This window comes from Callorhinchus milii, unplaced genomic scaffold (assembly GCF_018977255.1).
Source record: "Callorhinchus milii isolate IMCB2004 unplaced genomic scaffold, IMCB_Cmil_1.0 Scaffold10, whole genome shotgun sequence".
In the NCBI taxonomy this organism is placed as follows: Eukaryota; Metazoa; Chordata; class Chondrichthyes; order Chimaeriformes; family Callorhinchidae; genus Callorhinchus; species Callorhinchus milii.
The window spans coordinates 13,960,100-13,977,683 of NW_024704751.1; the positions used below are offsets into that span (position 1 = coordinate 13,960,100).

A 17,584-nucleotide genomic window follows, 5' to 3' on the forward strand; every position below is an offset into this window, starting at 1 on the left:
AATAGTTTTTACTTTTTTTAAAATAAAAAGGACTTTGCATCCCATTCTAGAAAACAAATTAGGCTGTTTAGCAAATGTTTTCAGAACAGAAAGTTTCTCCATTCTACAATAACTCGTCAGTCTTTAGTCCAACAAGGCACAATTGACAAAAAGTCCACTCACTGCAGTTTTAGTAAAAAATGATGGATTTAAGCAATATTCATAGAGAATACAGCTTAGAAGTTATGGTTAAAACATACAGAAAACAGATGAGATAAAGGGAGACATCCTGACCAGAGTAACCTCTTTGCAACTTTTACTTCTCACTAAGTCAAGAGTTGCAAATGGAACTTTCCCAAACTGACAGGAACATTTGGAGAATGCATTAAAGCATTCTGTGTTTCTTTGAATGGCTAGTGTATGGACTTGACAGGAATCTCTTAGGGATTGGAGTCAATTTCACTTAACTCCGCTTCAAAAACACTAAATCTACAGTAAATGGTAGCTTCTGTGTAGCTTCTGTGAACATCTCTGGTGTCAAAAATGATGCATTGTTTTAGCTTTTTCATGCACACTTGATTTAACAAAGTGAGGAACGTGGAAGCCAACATTATCAAAGCACTTCTAGATGAAGCGTAAAAGCCAGATTGAGTAATTCTTTCTCTACTCTGTACCAACAATGCATCTGAAAAACTGGAACTATCCTGGCAAGAATCAGCAAAATGCATGAAACAAATTTATCTACTATAAGCAAATAATTTCTCCCGTATTGATCCAGGAAAACCTGACATTACTGCAATACTCCTGCCTGCAAACATATGGTGAACTTAAGACTAATCAAATTTGTGCCGTTTTATGCTCTGCTTTAAGATTACTTGCTTTTCTCGAAGGAGCCAGAACACACATCCACGACAAATCTATATTTCAGTTTGCTGCCAAATGTATTCCCAACAGTGGGAAAATTGTTCCCACTATTCTCAAACGGAATTCTAAAATTACACACAGGCCACAGCAAATAATCCATTCTACTGATTCAACATTTGCCGAATTACTATTATGCAAATCAGGCTTTGAAGCAAATTAAAGCTTTACTTGCATTGATTTTCTTTTTTAAAAAAACTACATCCGCCATGCTTTAGAAAATTCTTCAGTTGCCTATTAATGCAGTACCCAATCACTTTATCAAGCTTGGAAGAGTATATGTTTACATAAATTATAAATATGAAGACTAAAAGCTAGTAGAAGGGTATGCTGTATACAACTTCAGTGCTTTAGCTTTTCTGTAAATAAGAATTTTTTTAAAAAAAATTCACCAGAAGAATTGCTCAATCTACAACGGAAAGTTTGCGGAGAGAAGAAAATTCCCCTCACACATCATATACAAACTGCAAATTGTACTATTCCTACCTATTCCTGCAAAATACTGTAAAATGTCTAGGTTCAACTATTACAACCAATTTATTGCACTATTCATACAAAGAGTAGTTCCAGCAACCACCTTATTAAATGCACAATACCAATTAGATGCTTATTCAAACCTGGAACGATCGTGCAAATGAGAAAGGTAATCTAGGCTCAACAAGAAACGTAAGAACATTCCAACATTATAATCAGTTTTGGAAGTGATGTAAGATTAGCATTAGTACTGAATTTTAAATCGGATCTTGAGAAAAAGTCTTTCAGCTGACCTTAATTTCACATACTGAAAACAAAAATAAGACTGGATTGTACAGAGACAGAGTAACTTTCAAAGGTTCAATTATAATTTTTCAACTTAAACTAAAATGAAAGCTGTGGGAAACAGTCATTTAAAAGCAGCATACTTAGTAAGCTTCACAAATAAAGCAACTAACTGTACATTAGTTCTATTAATGCACTTACAAGCATGTAAAGTACTGTGTCACTTTACATCTGATCACCATTTCTGGTCAGATTGGATCTCCATTTATCCCAATGTAATCAGACAGTATCATTTATTTTCAATAAATATAATGGCTTGTATAGTTATTTCTGTTCCCCCCACCCACATTAACCTTACGGTTCATTGTACACATCAGAGGGATCCAATTTTTAAAAATCTTAATGCAGCAGAACAGTGCAAATTACACAGATGGCAGCCACAGCAGACGGCAGTTATTGATTAAAATGTTCATATTTTTGCTGACTAGCCTTTGTGCACAATCTCCCCTCCCTAGGCATTCAGCACTCAATGTGTTTATATAACAGAGCTACCCAATAGTAATTATATTTAAGCATAAGAATGGCAGGCTTGAAGATCAACACTTTCCTGCTCTAACTACACACTGGCCCCATGGTCAACAACATTAGTCCATATAGTGGGACTGAAGTTATATGGCTAGTAACTATAAGCCAGTTACCAATGGAATTGAAAGTAATATAAAACCCTTGAATTTGGTGTGCAATGAAAAATTTGTATAAAAATTGTTGAGATGATCATGCATGAGTTTACAGAGGGAACAAGCATGATGGGCAAATTAAGTTGGACTGAGTTTCAAATAAATATGGAATAAAGAGACCTGAATCAGTTAAAAGCCAGGTTGCCTACCATGGAAATTCTACAACAACAACAAAATTACATTTGTATCGCGCCTTTCACATCGGGAGGACGTCCCAAGACTCTGCACAGACAGAGTTACGGACCCGAGCTGAGGGTTGGGGTGGGGGCGGGGGGAGGGCGCGGGGGGAGCTGGGAGATCGAAAGCACGAACGAAGAGGGTCTTGAGGTGGGTCTTGAAGGTGGCAAGCGAGGGGACGAGACGGAGGTACTGCAGGATGGAGTTCCAGAGGGTGGGTGCAGAGTGGCGGAAGGCTGCCCCGCCAATAGTGGGGCGAGCAAGGTGGGGGACGTGAAGCAGGCCGGACCCACTGAGTGGAGGGAGCGAACGGGGTGGTAGGGGATTAGGAGGTCGGAGAGGTAGGGAGGAGCAAGACTGTGGAGGGCTTTGAAGATGAGGACCAAGATCTTGAACTGTATCCTCTGTGTGATGGGAAGCCAGTGGAGTTGGGCAAGGATGGGGATGATACAAGCATACACCAATATTAGTGATGAAATCATCCAATTAATAAATAAGTTAATAAAATTATAGCAGCCAGTAGAATCTTTGGTACTTATGCAGAATCAAATCTGAAAAAAAACTTCCACACAAAAAACACTATTTTAGTCAGTGCAGAACAAGATGTTGGCAAGTTATTCAGTCTTAATGTAGGCTGCGAATGCTATGGAATGTCATAATACAACGGCAGTCAAGCCATTGGCGTTACCACTGAAACGAGCTTCAATAAAATTGACTTCAAAATTACATTAATACTCTGCAACCTTGAAAGTACAGTTTTGGAAAGATCAGTCAAAAGTACACAAACCATTGAAATAAAAAATCTAACCACCTGAAATGTTTTTCAATGAAGCAGTCGTAGGACAGACTTGTACTACCATGAATAGTTGTATATGAACAAACTGATTATATAGCTTCAAAATGAATCTCATAATGTTAAATTGCAGTAAAAGATTTAATGGACAACTTCACACAGATGAATGACGCGCCACTTAATTCACTGTTAATGCAAAAATGCCAAATTCATTAAAAAACAACACAGCAGCACATGGTGAAAAAAACTCAGCAATATGCCCAATATCACAATGGTGTACTTACTGGCACACTTGATCCTGAAGAAAACTGAACTAGTTTGGCCTAGTTTTCATGATTAGGGATATGCAGGATGATTTAGACAATCTACAACAACATTTCATTTAATGCTAGACCAAGGCTAGATTCAATTCCCTTATGGGTTAGTGGTTCTTAAACACTAATTCTACCGCAGATATTGGATGCTCGCGAGTTTTTTCCCTTTTTTTGCAACCATTTTTGCAAGAATAATTCTCCTATTTGAGAACTAATTACATGATCAAGTTACCATGTACTCACAGTTCATTAGGTACAGTGAATCTCATTCTGATCATGTTTCACAGAAGGCTGGTGACATTCAGTATTTAGTGTACTAACTACACAATAGGAATATGCATCGATGAGTGCAATCCAAATAACGCACAATGTCATGCAAAGTTAAAGATTCACACTAATCTCTCTGAAGCTGCACTGCTTTAATTCCTTCTTTCTCTGGGCACAACTAGGAAAACCTCTGTAGGATGCCTTTATCCCTCAGAGACCAATACCAGACACTGAGAGGTATTTCACATCATGTGCTTGCATTACTCAATATGTGTTTTAATGCAGAGAAAAAAAATCACACTGGAAAGTGTTCAAGAGTAGAGGATTGATGCAACAGACAATATAAGTTAGGGAAGCTCAATCTTATTAAAACAGGGAATAATCAGGAAGAAATGTGGATGAGAGAAAGATAGATCTAATCGATATTACAGACCTAGAAAAAAGGCAAGTTGCTTCTGTAGAAGCAATTCAAAACCACTAAGGTTGTCTGCAGTGCTCCGGGACACTACCAGGGTGAAGGATACTATACAAATGCAAGCTGTTGCCTGCAGCAACACTAATAAACTAAGTCTTCTGCAAGTTTTGTCATTTTGAAAGCAATAATGCAAGGTCACAGAAGTCTTCCACTCAATACTGTATGTGTATGTGAAATGCTTACATTTGAAACCAGTTGTTCCAAGGTTAAAATAAAACCGCATCACATCAGCACTTACGGCAATATTTTCAAGCACCACCCATAGGTAAATTTTACTCAAACACATACTATTTGCTACCAAAGAACAATCTGCATGATTATATATTACATATAAAGCAAGCAGACAATTCGGTTGATAGTGATCAGCAGTGGCAATCAGCAAATCAGCTAAATACTTCAGCTAGAGCATCGCCACCAAAACAGCACTGATTTACTTACAGCAGGCACAAGTAGTTTTTTAACCTCTTCGACAGCTCTCCGCAACTTCGCTTCTGCTCGGTTTTGTGTGTCTTCAACAGTTATTAATACATGGAGCTCTTCATTTAGGTGCTCCCAGTTTGGCTTGCCTCGATTCTGTTCCTCCTACAATCAAAACAGTTTTTTTAAAAGAAATTATTGAACAAAAACTAAGGTAATAGTCAATCTTAGAAGCTGATTTTAAGTGGATTGTGACACTTCAGAAAGAACAGTAATCAATGCAAACAAAAAATTACTTTTCATAAATAAAACCGAAGAATCATGGATCTTTCTATTGAATTGGTGAATCAACATTCACAACAGTGCAAATTTATACAACATTTAAATAAACGCTTTGCGATCACCCTCCAACTATTCAGCTTGTAACATTCGTTAAGCCAAGAGATGCAATTCAAATATGCCAGCTAACCCTAGCAGAGAACCACTCATGTAGTTGGCAGATACACGCACAGGGCTATTCTTGTTCGTTAACTCTATGTCCTTGACATTCAGTTAAATACAGCAAGGTGAACGTGCTCCAAATATCTTGTGGTCCAGTTTGCAACTGACACTGCTGTGTAAGGATAAGCTAATCAGTGACCGTACATTTGTTAAAAGTATTTCAATTTTTTCAATTTAATCTTCATGCTGGTATGGGTATGCATGCTAATTATTTCAGGAAAATACTAGACAGGATGCGAAAAAAGAGCAGAGGAATGTGATTTGAAAGTAGATCTCTGTCTGGGAGGAATGATAGCACCAGCACAGATCGGCTGAATGGACTTCTTTGCTATTAACCTTCCATGACCAGTGTTATTCTAGCTGCAGCTTTAAACTTTAAGAGCCGTCAGTGTACTACAAATCCCAATACTCAGAGCATGGCTGACATTCAAGATAGTTTCCAGTTGATTCTTCACATCACTAATGGGTATAACACACAACTGCCTCAAAGGCAACCTCCTACTGGGTTTGGACTTCAGTAGGAGGCAAACAAACTGAATAAAAATTCGCAAGATCCAACAATTTTGCTACTACAAACCTAGTGAAGCCAGACAGTTAACAAGTATACCATTTCAGAACAGAACTGGTTAGAAATTGAAACTATAGAAAATCAAATATCAGGACTTTTTTTTAATATGATGTACCATCATAAGGAATCAATTTTGTCACACCACCTTAAACATAAACTGTTTAAAATGGAAAGTAATGAAATGACACGGATAGAACTCAGGCAGAGTGACGTATTGCAAAAGCTTCTTGTCCTGAAGTCACAGAAAAACATTTTCCCAAGTGAATGCTGTCAGAGAAAAAGTACAAATGGAAATCAAAGTTGAGAAAATGTAACCATACTAATGATTTGGCTTTAAATGTTGATCAATCTTGTGAAAACCATTTATAGCTTTCTGGTTCTAAGTCAAAACAATTACCAGCTTGTTCAATTATTTACCCAACAGAATTCAAAACAGACAAGTTTCTAACAGATAACAAAATTGTGCAAGTTTAGTTACAAATATTCACAGTGCAGTGGAGGGAAAGGAGAAGAGGTCAACGTCTTAGAATGTGGAACTTAGAGAGGGAGAACAAATAAGAGAAAACCATTGCAAATTTGCTAAAAGCACCACAAATTATGGCTGCTGAAGCATTCAATGTGATTAAATAAATACTAAGTCACAAAATTCTAACAGTTCCTCTTTTCAACTCCACATGCAGTGGCTAAATGAAGTCTCTTGTCTTCAATAAATAGTTGCACAGTAGAAAGTTTTCAGTACAAGCCAAATTACAAGAATGTCCTGTCTGTACTACACCACCTCCACTCTTAAGGTTCCACCTTTCTTGATCAGCCAGATCAATGGTTTCTGTGTAGCTTTAAACATTTTCTTGTACACTGTCAAAAAGCAGAGCAGCCCCATTAAGTAGGAAATCTCAACTAGTGTCTTTCAGTTAAATATAAGTAGTCAGTTTGGTCGGTTAACTCACAAGGAATCACCCTCCACCACCGGAATGGAAAAACAACTCTTGGGGAACAATTCATTTGCCCCCACATGGCTAATTCTGGTCTAAGAATGGAGCACTATTTGCATCCTTAAGAAAAGTGTTTTTTTTTGAGTTGCATCAAGTTCCCACTTTAGTATTGCAAAGAGCTTTTTCCTACTACCATGAGTAAAACAATTAATGTAGAAATGTGTACTCTTGCTGCAGATAACATAGCCATTGTTCAAGTTATTCATCCACTCAATTATAGATTATACATTCCCAGGATGACTGTTCAGCAGATTGAGTTCATGGAGTTGAAATGAACAAAGAAAGTGTATGTATTCAGACTGAATGACCAATTTGGGGTATCTGAAATGGCCGGTCAGGCTGAACAAGCTCAATGATCCAACAGTATGTAGTAATGTCCTGAATCATAGAAAGACATGGATGCTTTCTGAGCTTAATTTCTCTCCCTTTCCCCTCTAAAATTTGGCCAACTCATAGGTACTTGCAGAAATAAAGGGCTGATAGAGAGGTTAACCAATGACTCTGTGACGAGTACGAGATTGATGTGGTAACTTTATATGATGGTCAAGCTGGTGACTTGAAATTAAAAGGCAGAAAACACTGGACCTGAAAATAAAGATACCCATCATGCTGCCCTGAGGCTAATGTAGTATTCTGGTGGAAATTACATTGGTGAGCTCAAACTGACTAGGATCTTGTGCAGCTGATTTACACTTCTCTTTCCTCACTTTGGTCATAAGCAATCTGAAAACCTAAATAGATTTGTTTTGGCAAAAGAACCTGGATGAATGTTTACGCTAAACACCAAATTTTTAACAATCTAGCATTTACTCCCATTAAATTTACCCCATCAGTTATTTGGAATGCTGATCAGTCAAAAACAAGTCAGATCCGGATGAATTGGGAGTATATCAGTTCCATAAGAAACTTGTGTATGTAATAGGCTAGCAATTTCCCAATTATTTTAGAGTTCCTCCATTTAAAATCCTAGCTATTTCATGTAGAATCTAAAAAAAACTATAGGAGCCTGACAATTGCATCAACAAGTAACTACTACATGCATTATTATTATTACATGTAATTCAGATTATTGGCCAGGAATGTAATAGTGATCTAATTTTCTGACAAAACCAGTTTTGACTCTTGCACAATTTTCTGGAAAACTGTTATATAAGTTATATAAACGGCAAAGTCAGCAAACCAAAGCTTATTCAGCGAGTCCCGACTCGTCGTTCCTTGTGCACATAACCAATTTTCAAATTGATTTTAGTTTATCCTTAGCAATATACTGCAAACAGTCTCAGTCTTTAGAAGAAAAAAACAACCCCACTCCCTCTATAGTTACTTAGCTTGGGTGTTTTTCGTACAATTGGACTGACAAAAAAATGCAATACCAGATTTCAACCCCCACATTAACATAATTTTCATTCTTCCTGTAAACCACAATGTGCCTTTTGAGCCTTAAGAGTATAAGCTATACTTTCCTTGATAGAATTTAGCTAAACACATGCATGATGCCACACCCATGGGAGAAGCATGTACTTTCAGGCAAACATTACCCTAAATTCCTAAATTTTAGAAAATCTAAACTCTAAACTTGGACCATGAAATCGACATTGACAAAACTCAAGTCTTAAAATTAAATGTCTGGTTCAGAATGTCTTTCCAGAACAAAACCTAAATGCAAAGTGAAGTCAGTTATTGGATTCTCAAGTCGTCAGTTTAAATCCTCCACACAGAAAAACTATTAACTATTCATGTGTGGACTTTCTTTCACATGTATGACGAATTTCACGTTGAGTCAATTCATTTAAAAAAGGATATAATCTTACAAAAAAAATCTATTTGGCAATCAAAATGTACAAACTGTTGGCAAAAAATCCATTATGGAATCAAGTAAGCTTCTTCCATCAAATACTACATTCCTATTATAATCCATCATTATTCCTGGCCTGACATTTATCTCCACCTGTTCTGGAATACTTTCATTTAAATTCCATCAACAATATTCAAGAACATTTTTGGGACCATTAAATAACAAATAACAAAACTTCTACTTCAATACAAATGAAACAACTCACCAAATGCATTTAGCAACATATTTAAGATATACAACTCTACAGATATCAATTTTCTTAGCGGGATAGAATCTAACCGTAGTGCTTTCAGTTCCCTAACGAAGCTAACAGCTTTCACTATATATTAATGTGTTCCCCATGAATCATTCAAATTCCCTAAGTGACCAAATTGTGACACAATGAAAGCACAAAGTGACCAGATCTGCATTTATGTTTGCCCTTCCACTCACTTCATGCAATCCCCAATTAAACATTAAAAAGTCTAGATGAAATATGCTAAGAGCAGAGAGAAAAACAGGGCCACCTATTATGCACTTCTTGAAGAAACTTGTAATATCCTGGGGTTCTTTCTGAGCAGTGCGGCAGCCACCCAGTTTGTGCAGAGTTTCCACTACAGTGGAAGAAATCAGCTCAGTTAATTTGAAATATATGATCCTTGATACAATCTGGCTGCTGGAACTTAATGTCAGTTAATCATACAGAATATCACTGGCCTATCTAGATAGGCTAACCCCTCTGTCAGTCAATGGGCATATAAAGAGTCCTCAATTTGTGAAAATTACTCAACTTCTAGTGCTTTAAACGTAATTGCACAAAATAAAGCCTTCACACCAACTACATTAACATTATACATGCAAGAACAGTCCCCTGTTAATACAATATCCTGTAGAATTTTTTTTAAAAAATAGATTACAGAACTAACAGATGTTCTTTAACCACAAACCACAAGAGCCACTGGTTCTGGTAACAGAATAATATTTAGAACAAATTCTAAAAACAAAAGCAGCTTTCTGGTTTTAACAAAGTAGATTAATTCCAATGTGATATGTTGCCACACAATGTCACCCGTTCAGGTTATATATTTGTTCATAAAATGGAAAATGAATAAAACATTCCTATCTGTGTTCAGTTATTTCTGGCACACAACTAACTTGTTCAGGCATAACTGACTTGTATGAAAATAAGGAGTTCTGTATTTGAACATCCTACACATCAGCTGTTCCACTAAGCGACTAGGAATAAAATTTCAGCGTTTCGTTAATGCTACTTCATCCTAGGATTCAGCAGGGTGAAAACCAATGCCCCAGTCTCACACAATTATAATTTCAATGAGAAGCCAATTAAACATTACATTTAAATCTACAAATCTAAAATCACAAGCCAACAAAACTTCAGTCCACAGCAAAAGGAACATGATAGGGGGTATGGCAACTTTCAAGTCTCTTAATCAATGCAGATAATCAACTTATCCACAGCCAAATACGCAAACTGAAACCACTTCATGCCCATTCAACCACTAAAATACCAGAACAAAACACAAAATACTGCAGATGCTGGAATCTGGAATAAAAACAGAGAGAACTGGGAAAACTCAGCAGGCCAGGCAGCATCTATGGAGAAAGGAAAGTGAGTCAACGTTTCGGGTCCGCGTTCTGACGAAGGATCTCGTTGACTCACTTTCCTTTCTCCATAGACGCTGCCTGACCTTCTGAGTTTTCCCAGCTCCCTCTGTTTTTGTACTAAAATACCAGACCTTTTTTTGCTAATGTGCCACTGAGCTATTGAAGCTTGCCGAAAATTACACCAAATTTGTGAACAATCTCAACAGCCTCCACATCCCACTTGCAGGTTCACAAAACCAAAGCGCGATTTGCATTTCACATCCAAACACCTCAAAGGGTTTCTCCTGTAAAAGTGCAGGCAAACCAGTATATACAGGATCAAATCCACCAAAAGGATTCAGGCATTTTTGGAAGCATAATGTGATTAGGAAATACCACAAGCTAGATAAGAAAATGGTGTAATCATGAACTTGTCATGCAATGGATTTTATTCTACTTTCAATGGGGGTAAAGAAAAATATTATAATGGTTATTCACCCACCAAGCCTATAAGAGTTGTCTTACCTTCTTTTTATCCCGCATTGAACTTTTCCCTCTGACCATTATTTTGCAGCCAGTTTCTGCTTCCAGTTGTTTTGCTGTGAGCCCTCTGGGGCCAAGGATTCTGCCAACGAAGTTAAACTAGGAAAAGAAGAAAAATATTTTGAATCCATTGTAAATGAAAGTTTTCCACATTTACAACACTGATTTAAACCAACAGGATAACAGGATTCTCAGACATGTAATTTATTACTTGCGACTATACTTTTAGTTTTGTTTACTTTTGACTAGTTCTTGCTGGTACAACTAAACTGAATGGGAACACCAATTATGAAAACAGAAACAAGAAATGCTTGAAGCTGAATTTTTGTTATAAAGAGTGAAAATGAGGAAGGGAAAAACAAAGAAAAGCAATGGCGAGCTGATCAAAGATGCATTGCATTCCACTATCTACATGAGTTTCCAATAGCTTTTCCTCATTCCATCTAGATCCCCTAAAGGCATTTGTAGACCTTCATATTGACAAAGTCCAACAACTGGAATAGATTGAAACACCTATATCACTCCCCACTTGGGCTGGTCAGCAGCAAACAAGTGCTGTGTTGATACAAGGGTAAAAAATATTGCTTTAAAAAAACTAGGTTAATACAGCATAGTGTTACAACAGCTGCAAGTAAACCCAGCTCACACATAAACCCATTCTAGGTCACAATAAGAGTAAACTAAACTTACAGGGAAACTTCACAGCATGGCATGTGAATGCTCTAAACTAATGAACGCATTTGCCTGCTATTTATAAAGGCAATGACCCACTTTGAATTTATGTAATAAAAACACCTTCCACAAATATTCTCCTCCAAATAAATCCTGCAGCTGCTCACCCTAACAAAAGCACTGCAGGTTACACCAGAGACTAATTTGAAAGATGCCAACAGTCATTGGGCATCAAAATACAAGAATTGCATCATTATCAGATGCATTTTAATGCACAAATCTTGACACTGCTCAGATGAGGGAAAACAAAGATTTTACTTATGCTTAGTCAGATGCAGTCAGTGAATACAAAATTATAAAGCTGTAGAAATATGGTCAGAGCAGCTTACAATTATCAGGAGGCTTTTCATTCCAGTATTTCAGACAATTATCCGTACATTTGACTATTCACTATTCATGACACCTCCTCTTGCCAGATACTTCAATTCCTTCACAAATTCTAGGAGTCACTAAGCTCTTTGTCCATAATAGAAGTATGTCCTAAATGCACGGTGCCTACTAAATTTTGGAATCGCATTGATAAATTTTGATAAGGCAAAAATGTTAACTTGGAATACTTATGTAAAGTATTGCTGTTCCTAACTCACGCAACCTAGATAAGTGACAGCATATAGCATTAAGAATTTCTGTTGCAAGTTTTTGCATTGACTCGCTGACAAACTTAGGTCTAACCCTCATTTCTATGAACAATGCCAAAGGCAACTAATTTTATCTCCAATATAGATGATGCTGAAACCATCATTTCAGTGAGCGAATAGTGAACTTGTGGAACAGACTCCCTAGGGAGACCGTTGAAGCAGGAAGTGTTGATTCTTGCAAACGCTGATTATGAATAGTTTTCTTTCAGGAAATATCTTTATGGGATATAGCACATAGATAATTTGGGACATACGTTTAAGTGATCGACAGGAAGATGGAAGGTGAACTAGATGGACTTTGGTTTTTATTCGTCTAGCATTTCTTATGTTTTTATATGTTCATGCCTAGTTGCTTCCTCTCTGGGTGAGATGATTGCCTACAGTTCTCTCTGGAAAACTGTTCATCAGTTGGCTTCAGTTTAGTATTGACTGAAGCCTGGGAACAGGTGTACGTACAGTTCACCCTCTTTGTTGTGAATCCGACAATGAAATCAAATGGGAAGAAAAAAGGGGGGAGCAGCTGCTTTCTACACCAAATAGTACTGTTTATTTAAGCTTCTGTTCTCTTGATGTGAGGACTGCGTGCTATACTAATTAGTCTATCGAGTCTATAGAGGATACAAGTTACTTCTGGCTGTTCACAAATGGTTCTCGCCACACTGAGTGAATTTAGGACGTTTTTCTAAGGTACCCCAGTTTTGACACTTGTACAATCTTACACAGTATCTCAACGAGTCACAGAAAAAATCATAATAGTAGTATTGTGCATTAGAATACTATTTGGGGAAGAGAAGGCTAGAGAGCTGTTTATGTGGAATTCTTGCAAGAAGTGCTGGCTGCGCCATGAGCACAGTAAAGTCATGATAAACATATGGAAAATACTTTCAAAAAGTAACTGAATGTGGTAACGATTAACTGTGAGACCAACTGGCAACAACAAAGGAAGTGTTAGTTTTCACATTACCTCCCACCATATTATGACTTAATTCCCGATATTCAAAGCACTAAATTAACAGCATATTTTCTCTACTTTGTGGCATTTGGCACAAACCAGTTCAACTGCTGGGGGGGGGCATGATAGTATTGTATCCAACAAGTGCTTCCCCGAGTCCTAACAGCCTAGTTCTTAGCTAAAAGATTGACCATGCGTGTAACCGCATGTTGAATTCCTTAGGAGTAACCATGTGCAATTTAATTAGTGAGCACTTCAACTAATAGTGCTTCCTCCTCCCGGAATCTCATACTATGATTCTACCCCTATATTTAATATTGCAGAACTAGAAGACCTTGCCGGTTTTCATTAACTCAGAATACTGTGAATTTTAATGATCCACGATATCACTGAAATAAATCTTCACCATCACAAAATAGGTCTTGAGCAGTTTTACTTTCCTGAAACCAAAGATGACAGCAGTGCTTGCTAAACTTGCCGAACCTTAACAAGGAAAACAGTTGATCAGTGATCTAAAACCCTTTAGTAATTAATAACAATCCTTGCATTTGATATAGCGCTTTTCACATCTTCTCGACGTCTCAAAGCGCTGCACAGAATAGACTGTAAAGTGAATCGACTGTATATTTGTGGGCGAAACGCGGCAGCCAATTGCGCACAGCAGTGTCCCACAAACAGTCGTGGATTGAAAATGACCAATTTATTATTGTTTTGGAGGGATTATTGAGCCAGCAGACTACTAAATACATTTTAAATGAGAGGGCTTCATATCTTAACCGGCTCCCAGCATTGGGAATACTTTTCCGAATCCAAATTACTATTCACAGGCTTTCCTAAACCAACCCTTCTTCCATTCAGCAGGCAGCATTCCAACAAGCTAAATCCAGATGCTTTACAGTCTTCAAACCAGCACTTATACTCAGCAGCCTTGCTGAAAGCATACCCAAGGGGGTTAATGATTAGCCTGTACTAATCATTCTGCAGACTGCACTTTGCATAGCTACATGCCTTGCTAACAAACTCTTTAAGGCAGATGTTACTACATAGGTCACAGACTAAAACTAAGATAGCAGATAGATGAAATATAAACCTGTTAGTGGGACAATCATAAAACAAAAGTAAACTTAATTTACAAGTTTTAAACACTGATTTTTACATTAATAAGAACCTAAGCCAAAATTCCTTAGTTGCACGTAACTGACAAGCCCAAATGAAAATCCATTCCAGATTTTGCACTCGATGTTAAATGGCTACTCAAAACTACAGAACAAACAATAATTTTTGATGAAGACTGTGAGAATGAGACCATCTAGGACATAAATGCAACATACATTTTGCATTACAAAGTGCAAAATAAATGTACCTTTTGAGGGAATGTTAGCCCAAGTTTGGATTCCGTAAGATAACAGCACCAGAAAACCGCAAATACAAACACTTCATTATACTGAAACCATTCAAAATAACCAGTTGGATTATTTTTAAATTATTCTATAAACAGAATAATATATCCTGGAGTGTTGCTTGTGGGTATTAACTTCAGTTTGGAGGCTTCACAGTAAACTAAATGGTGGCACTGATACTTGAGGTTCCATTCGTCCAGTGGTCAATAAACTAAAGCATTTGAGCCACTGGAGTGAACAGGAGTTTGTCCTCTCCTGTGGAAAATATCCACTGCACCAAACAAGACCTTCTGGAAGACAACTTGGCTACAAAATGTGGATTTTACAAATCTACACCAGCAAACAAAATAAAACCTGCAAATTGTGCAATATCCCACAAGAGAGGGAGTTATAAAAGTTGTCATGCAGTACAACTAAAGAGGTAGTAAAAAAAGAAAGGAATATCATAATGAAAATACATGCAGTCCCCTAAAGAATGACTCACCACATAATGCCCCTCCATTCTCTGCAAATGTTTGATTGCTCTATCAAAACTCCCCTCAATCACAATACCAATGCAAAAATGAAGCAGAGTGCACATTACCTCTGCTTACCCAGAAACTGAATTCAAACCTGAGGTGGCGGGGGGAAGACTAGCAGGGAGGATATTATACCAAATCTGAAGGTACCATTTAGTATAAGGTTTGTGCATGCAATACCTTTATTCACTTATGGAGCCTGAATTATGCAACCAGAGTATGTTGACTAAAGCTCATTGACTCAGCCACAACTGAGTCAAGAGATACGGTTTCTTCTTTCTTATATTTCCTAAAGACAGTAGTCATATGGTCATCATACATTAACCTAGGCAGCATTTTTTTTACAGGACAGTATCACAACAATCATGCCTGATCTTATCAAAATATCTACATGTGCATTATGTACTTACACCAGGGGGTCATCAGATAGGGATCAGGTACTGGAAACCTAACTAATATTTCCTCTTCGCCAATCAAGTACAGGGACCGAGTCCAACGTAGGCCAAATTTTAGCCTAGATATTAATCACTGGGTAACAATCACAACTACAAACTTTGGGACTTGTGCAGATATTTTATGATTAATGACATTCTTGCCAGACAGTAACTTAAGTGCTCAGCAATCCCTAGACAATTCAGAATGACGCAATTCTGCATTCTTACTGTAGAAGTTTAATCACGTAATGCATGGCTCAATCTAATTACATCTTAGAATTTAATGCTCTCAGGAAAGCTTCAATCTAACCAGAGGGCAGTTTTTCCAGAACACATTCTCTAAAAAATCTAATCTCAATTTATAAATGATTTGTCATCTGTGATCCTAATCACAGACAACAACATGCTAAATTATAATTTGAGCCGGATGAGACAGAGAAAAAGAATCCCATTAGTGCTCTTAATTACAGACACATTAGTGTCACGAATATTTGCTCGTCGTTGACAACAATGAATTGAGGAGCAAATGGCAAAGAAAGGGAAGAAGTCTACCAGCAATGGGAAGAAAAAAGTGCAACATTACATTTCCTATACAGATGGGGTGGGGTTTAAGAAAAGCAGACCTGTATATAAGATCACAAGAAATGTAAACTCCAGTTTTCACGGACAACACTGAACAACCCCCAACGACAACTTGCATTTAAGTAGTTACTCATGAACTCCCAACTACCCAATTCTATTGAATTCCTTTAAAAATCTCAACTCTCTCATTGGTCACTTTAGTGGCATAACTATATCAAATGTACTATATCGTACTATGACTATAAAAATTACCACAAATACGACTGTTATTGCTGGAGATTTAGGAATATTTTAGTATCATGATTTGGGCAACTCCTTGCATTTGATAGCACTTTTCACGTCTTCTAGACGTCTCAAAGCGCTTCACAGAATAGACTGTAAAGTGAATTGACTGAATGTTTGTGGGCAAAATGCAGCAGCCAATTGCGCACAGCAGTGCCCCGCAAACAGTCGTGGATTGAAATTATCAATTTATTGTTTTTTTTGAGGGATTATTATCAGGCGTGTGAAGTAAGGAAACTTTTCTAAGGTTTCACCCTGCCGGGAATCAAACCCAGGTCTCTCATTTGCAAAGCGAGTGCTCTAATCACTGAGCTACAGGACTCCATAATTATACAAACTATGAAATTATTTGTTGCTGTACCAGATTTTACAATAATTTATCATTACTTAGGCTGATTATATGAAATGGTAGTAAAACTTCACAAAAAANTTAGATATACTTACATCAGGATATTCCTTCACAGGCACAAACAGTTTCTCTTGTAACTGTAAGATAGCTCCTGAGGGCTCCGGTAGATGTATTGGCATATTTTCTACAAGGCCATTCATTGAATCAGTATACATGTCCTTTCGCACTCTGCTTATTTCTGCAAAAGAATTTAAATATTTTTTTAAATACTAAAACAAAAAGGGTTCAAAACTAAAAAGGTGTGAAACCAAAATGATCAGAAGCAAAAAGATCTTGAAAATCTTTCTAAACGCATAAAATTAACTTAATTTAACTTAAACCCAAAGATACTACAGTGAACATGTGCTCTACAAGAAGTAATGAATGCTTCCACTGTTCTAGTCCTCGCTGCAAGCTCCCAGTTTAGAATCCCATGGAAAAGAAATGCTCTGTGCAGCTGTTCCATAAACTACAAGGGGCTCAAACTTCTACTCTACATGCCTGGGGCCACATGAGAATTTGAAAGTTAACACCAAAAAAGACAGCAAGTTGTGATCTCTGATGTGGTGACAGATAAGCTGCCAATAATGATAAAAAAACAAAACATGATCTCATATAACAGAACAAGATCAATCAATTCCTCAAGGCTCAATTTACTAAAATGAGCAATACCCATGTGATAGCCAATGGGATTATGACCTACAATCCTACTGTATGCAAGGGTTGAAATATGTGAAGACTGAATAAGAATATATGTAATTATCTACAAACCAATT

General features: G+C 37.2%; 1 protein-coding gene across 3 annotated transcripts in view; it reads right to left on the reverse strand.

The window, feature by feature from the left end:
* qkia (QKI, KH domain containing, RNA binding a) overlaps positions 1-17,007 on the reverse strand; it is a gene marked incomplete at its 5' end in the record, with an annotated part of 33,858 nt that extends 16,851 nt beyond the window's left edge. For all 3 annotated transcript variants that reach the window (XR_006085351.1, XM_042338849.1, XM_042338850.1), the window contains 3 exon segments: positions 4,861-5,004; positions 10,865-10,981; positions 16,865-17,007. Coding sequence is in view for 2 of the 3 variants with exons in the window: in XM_042338849.1 (XP_042194783.1) it covers positions 4,861-5,004; positions 10,865-10,981; positions 16,865-17,007 (404 nt within the window).
* Positions 17,008-17,584: the final 577 nt, after the last annotated feature.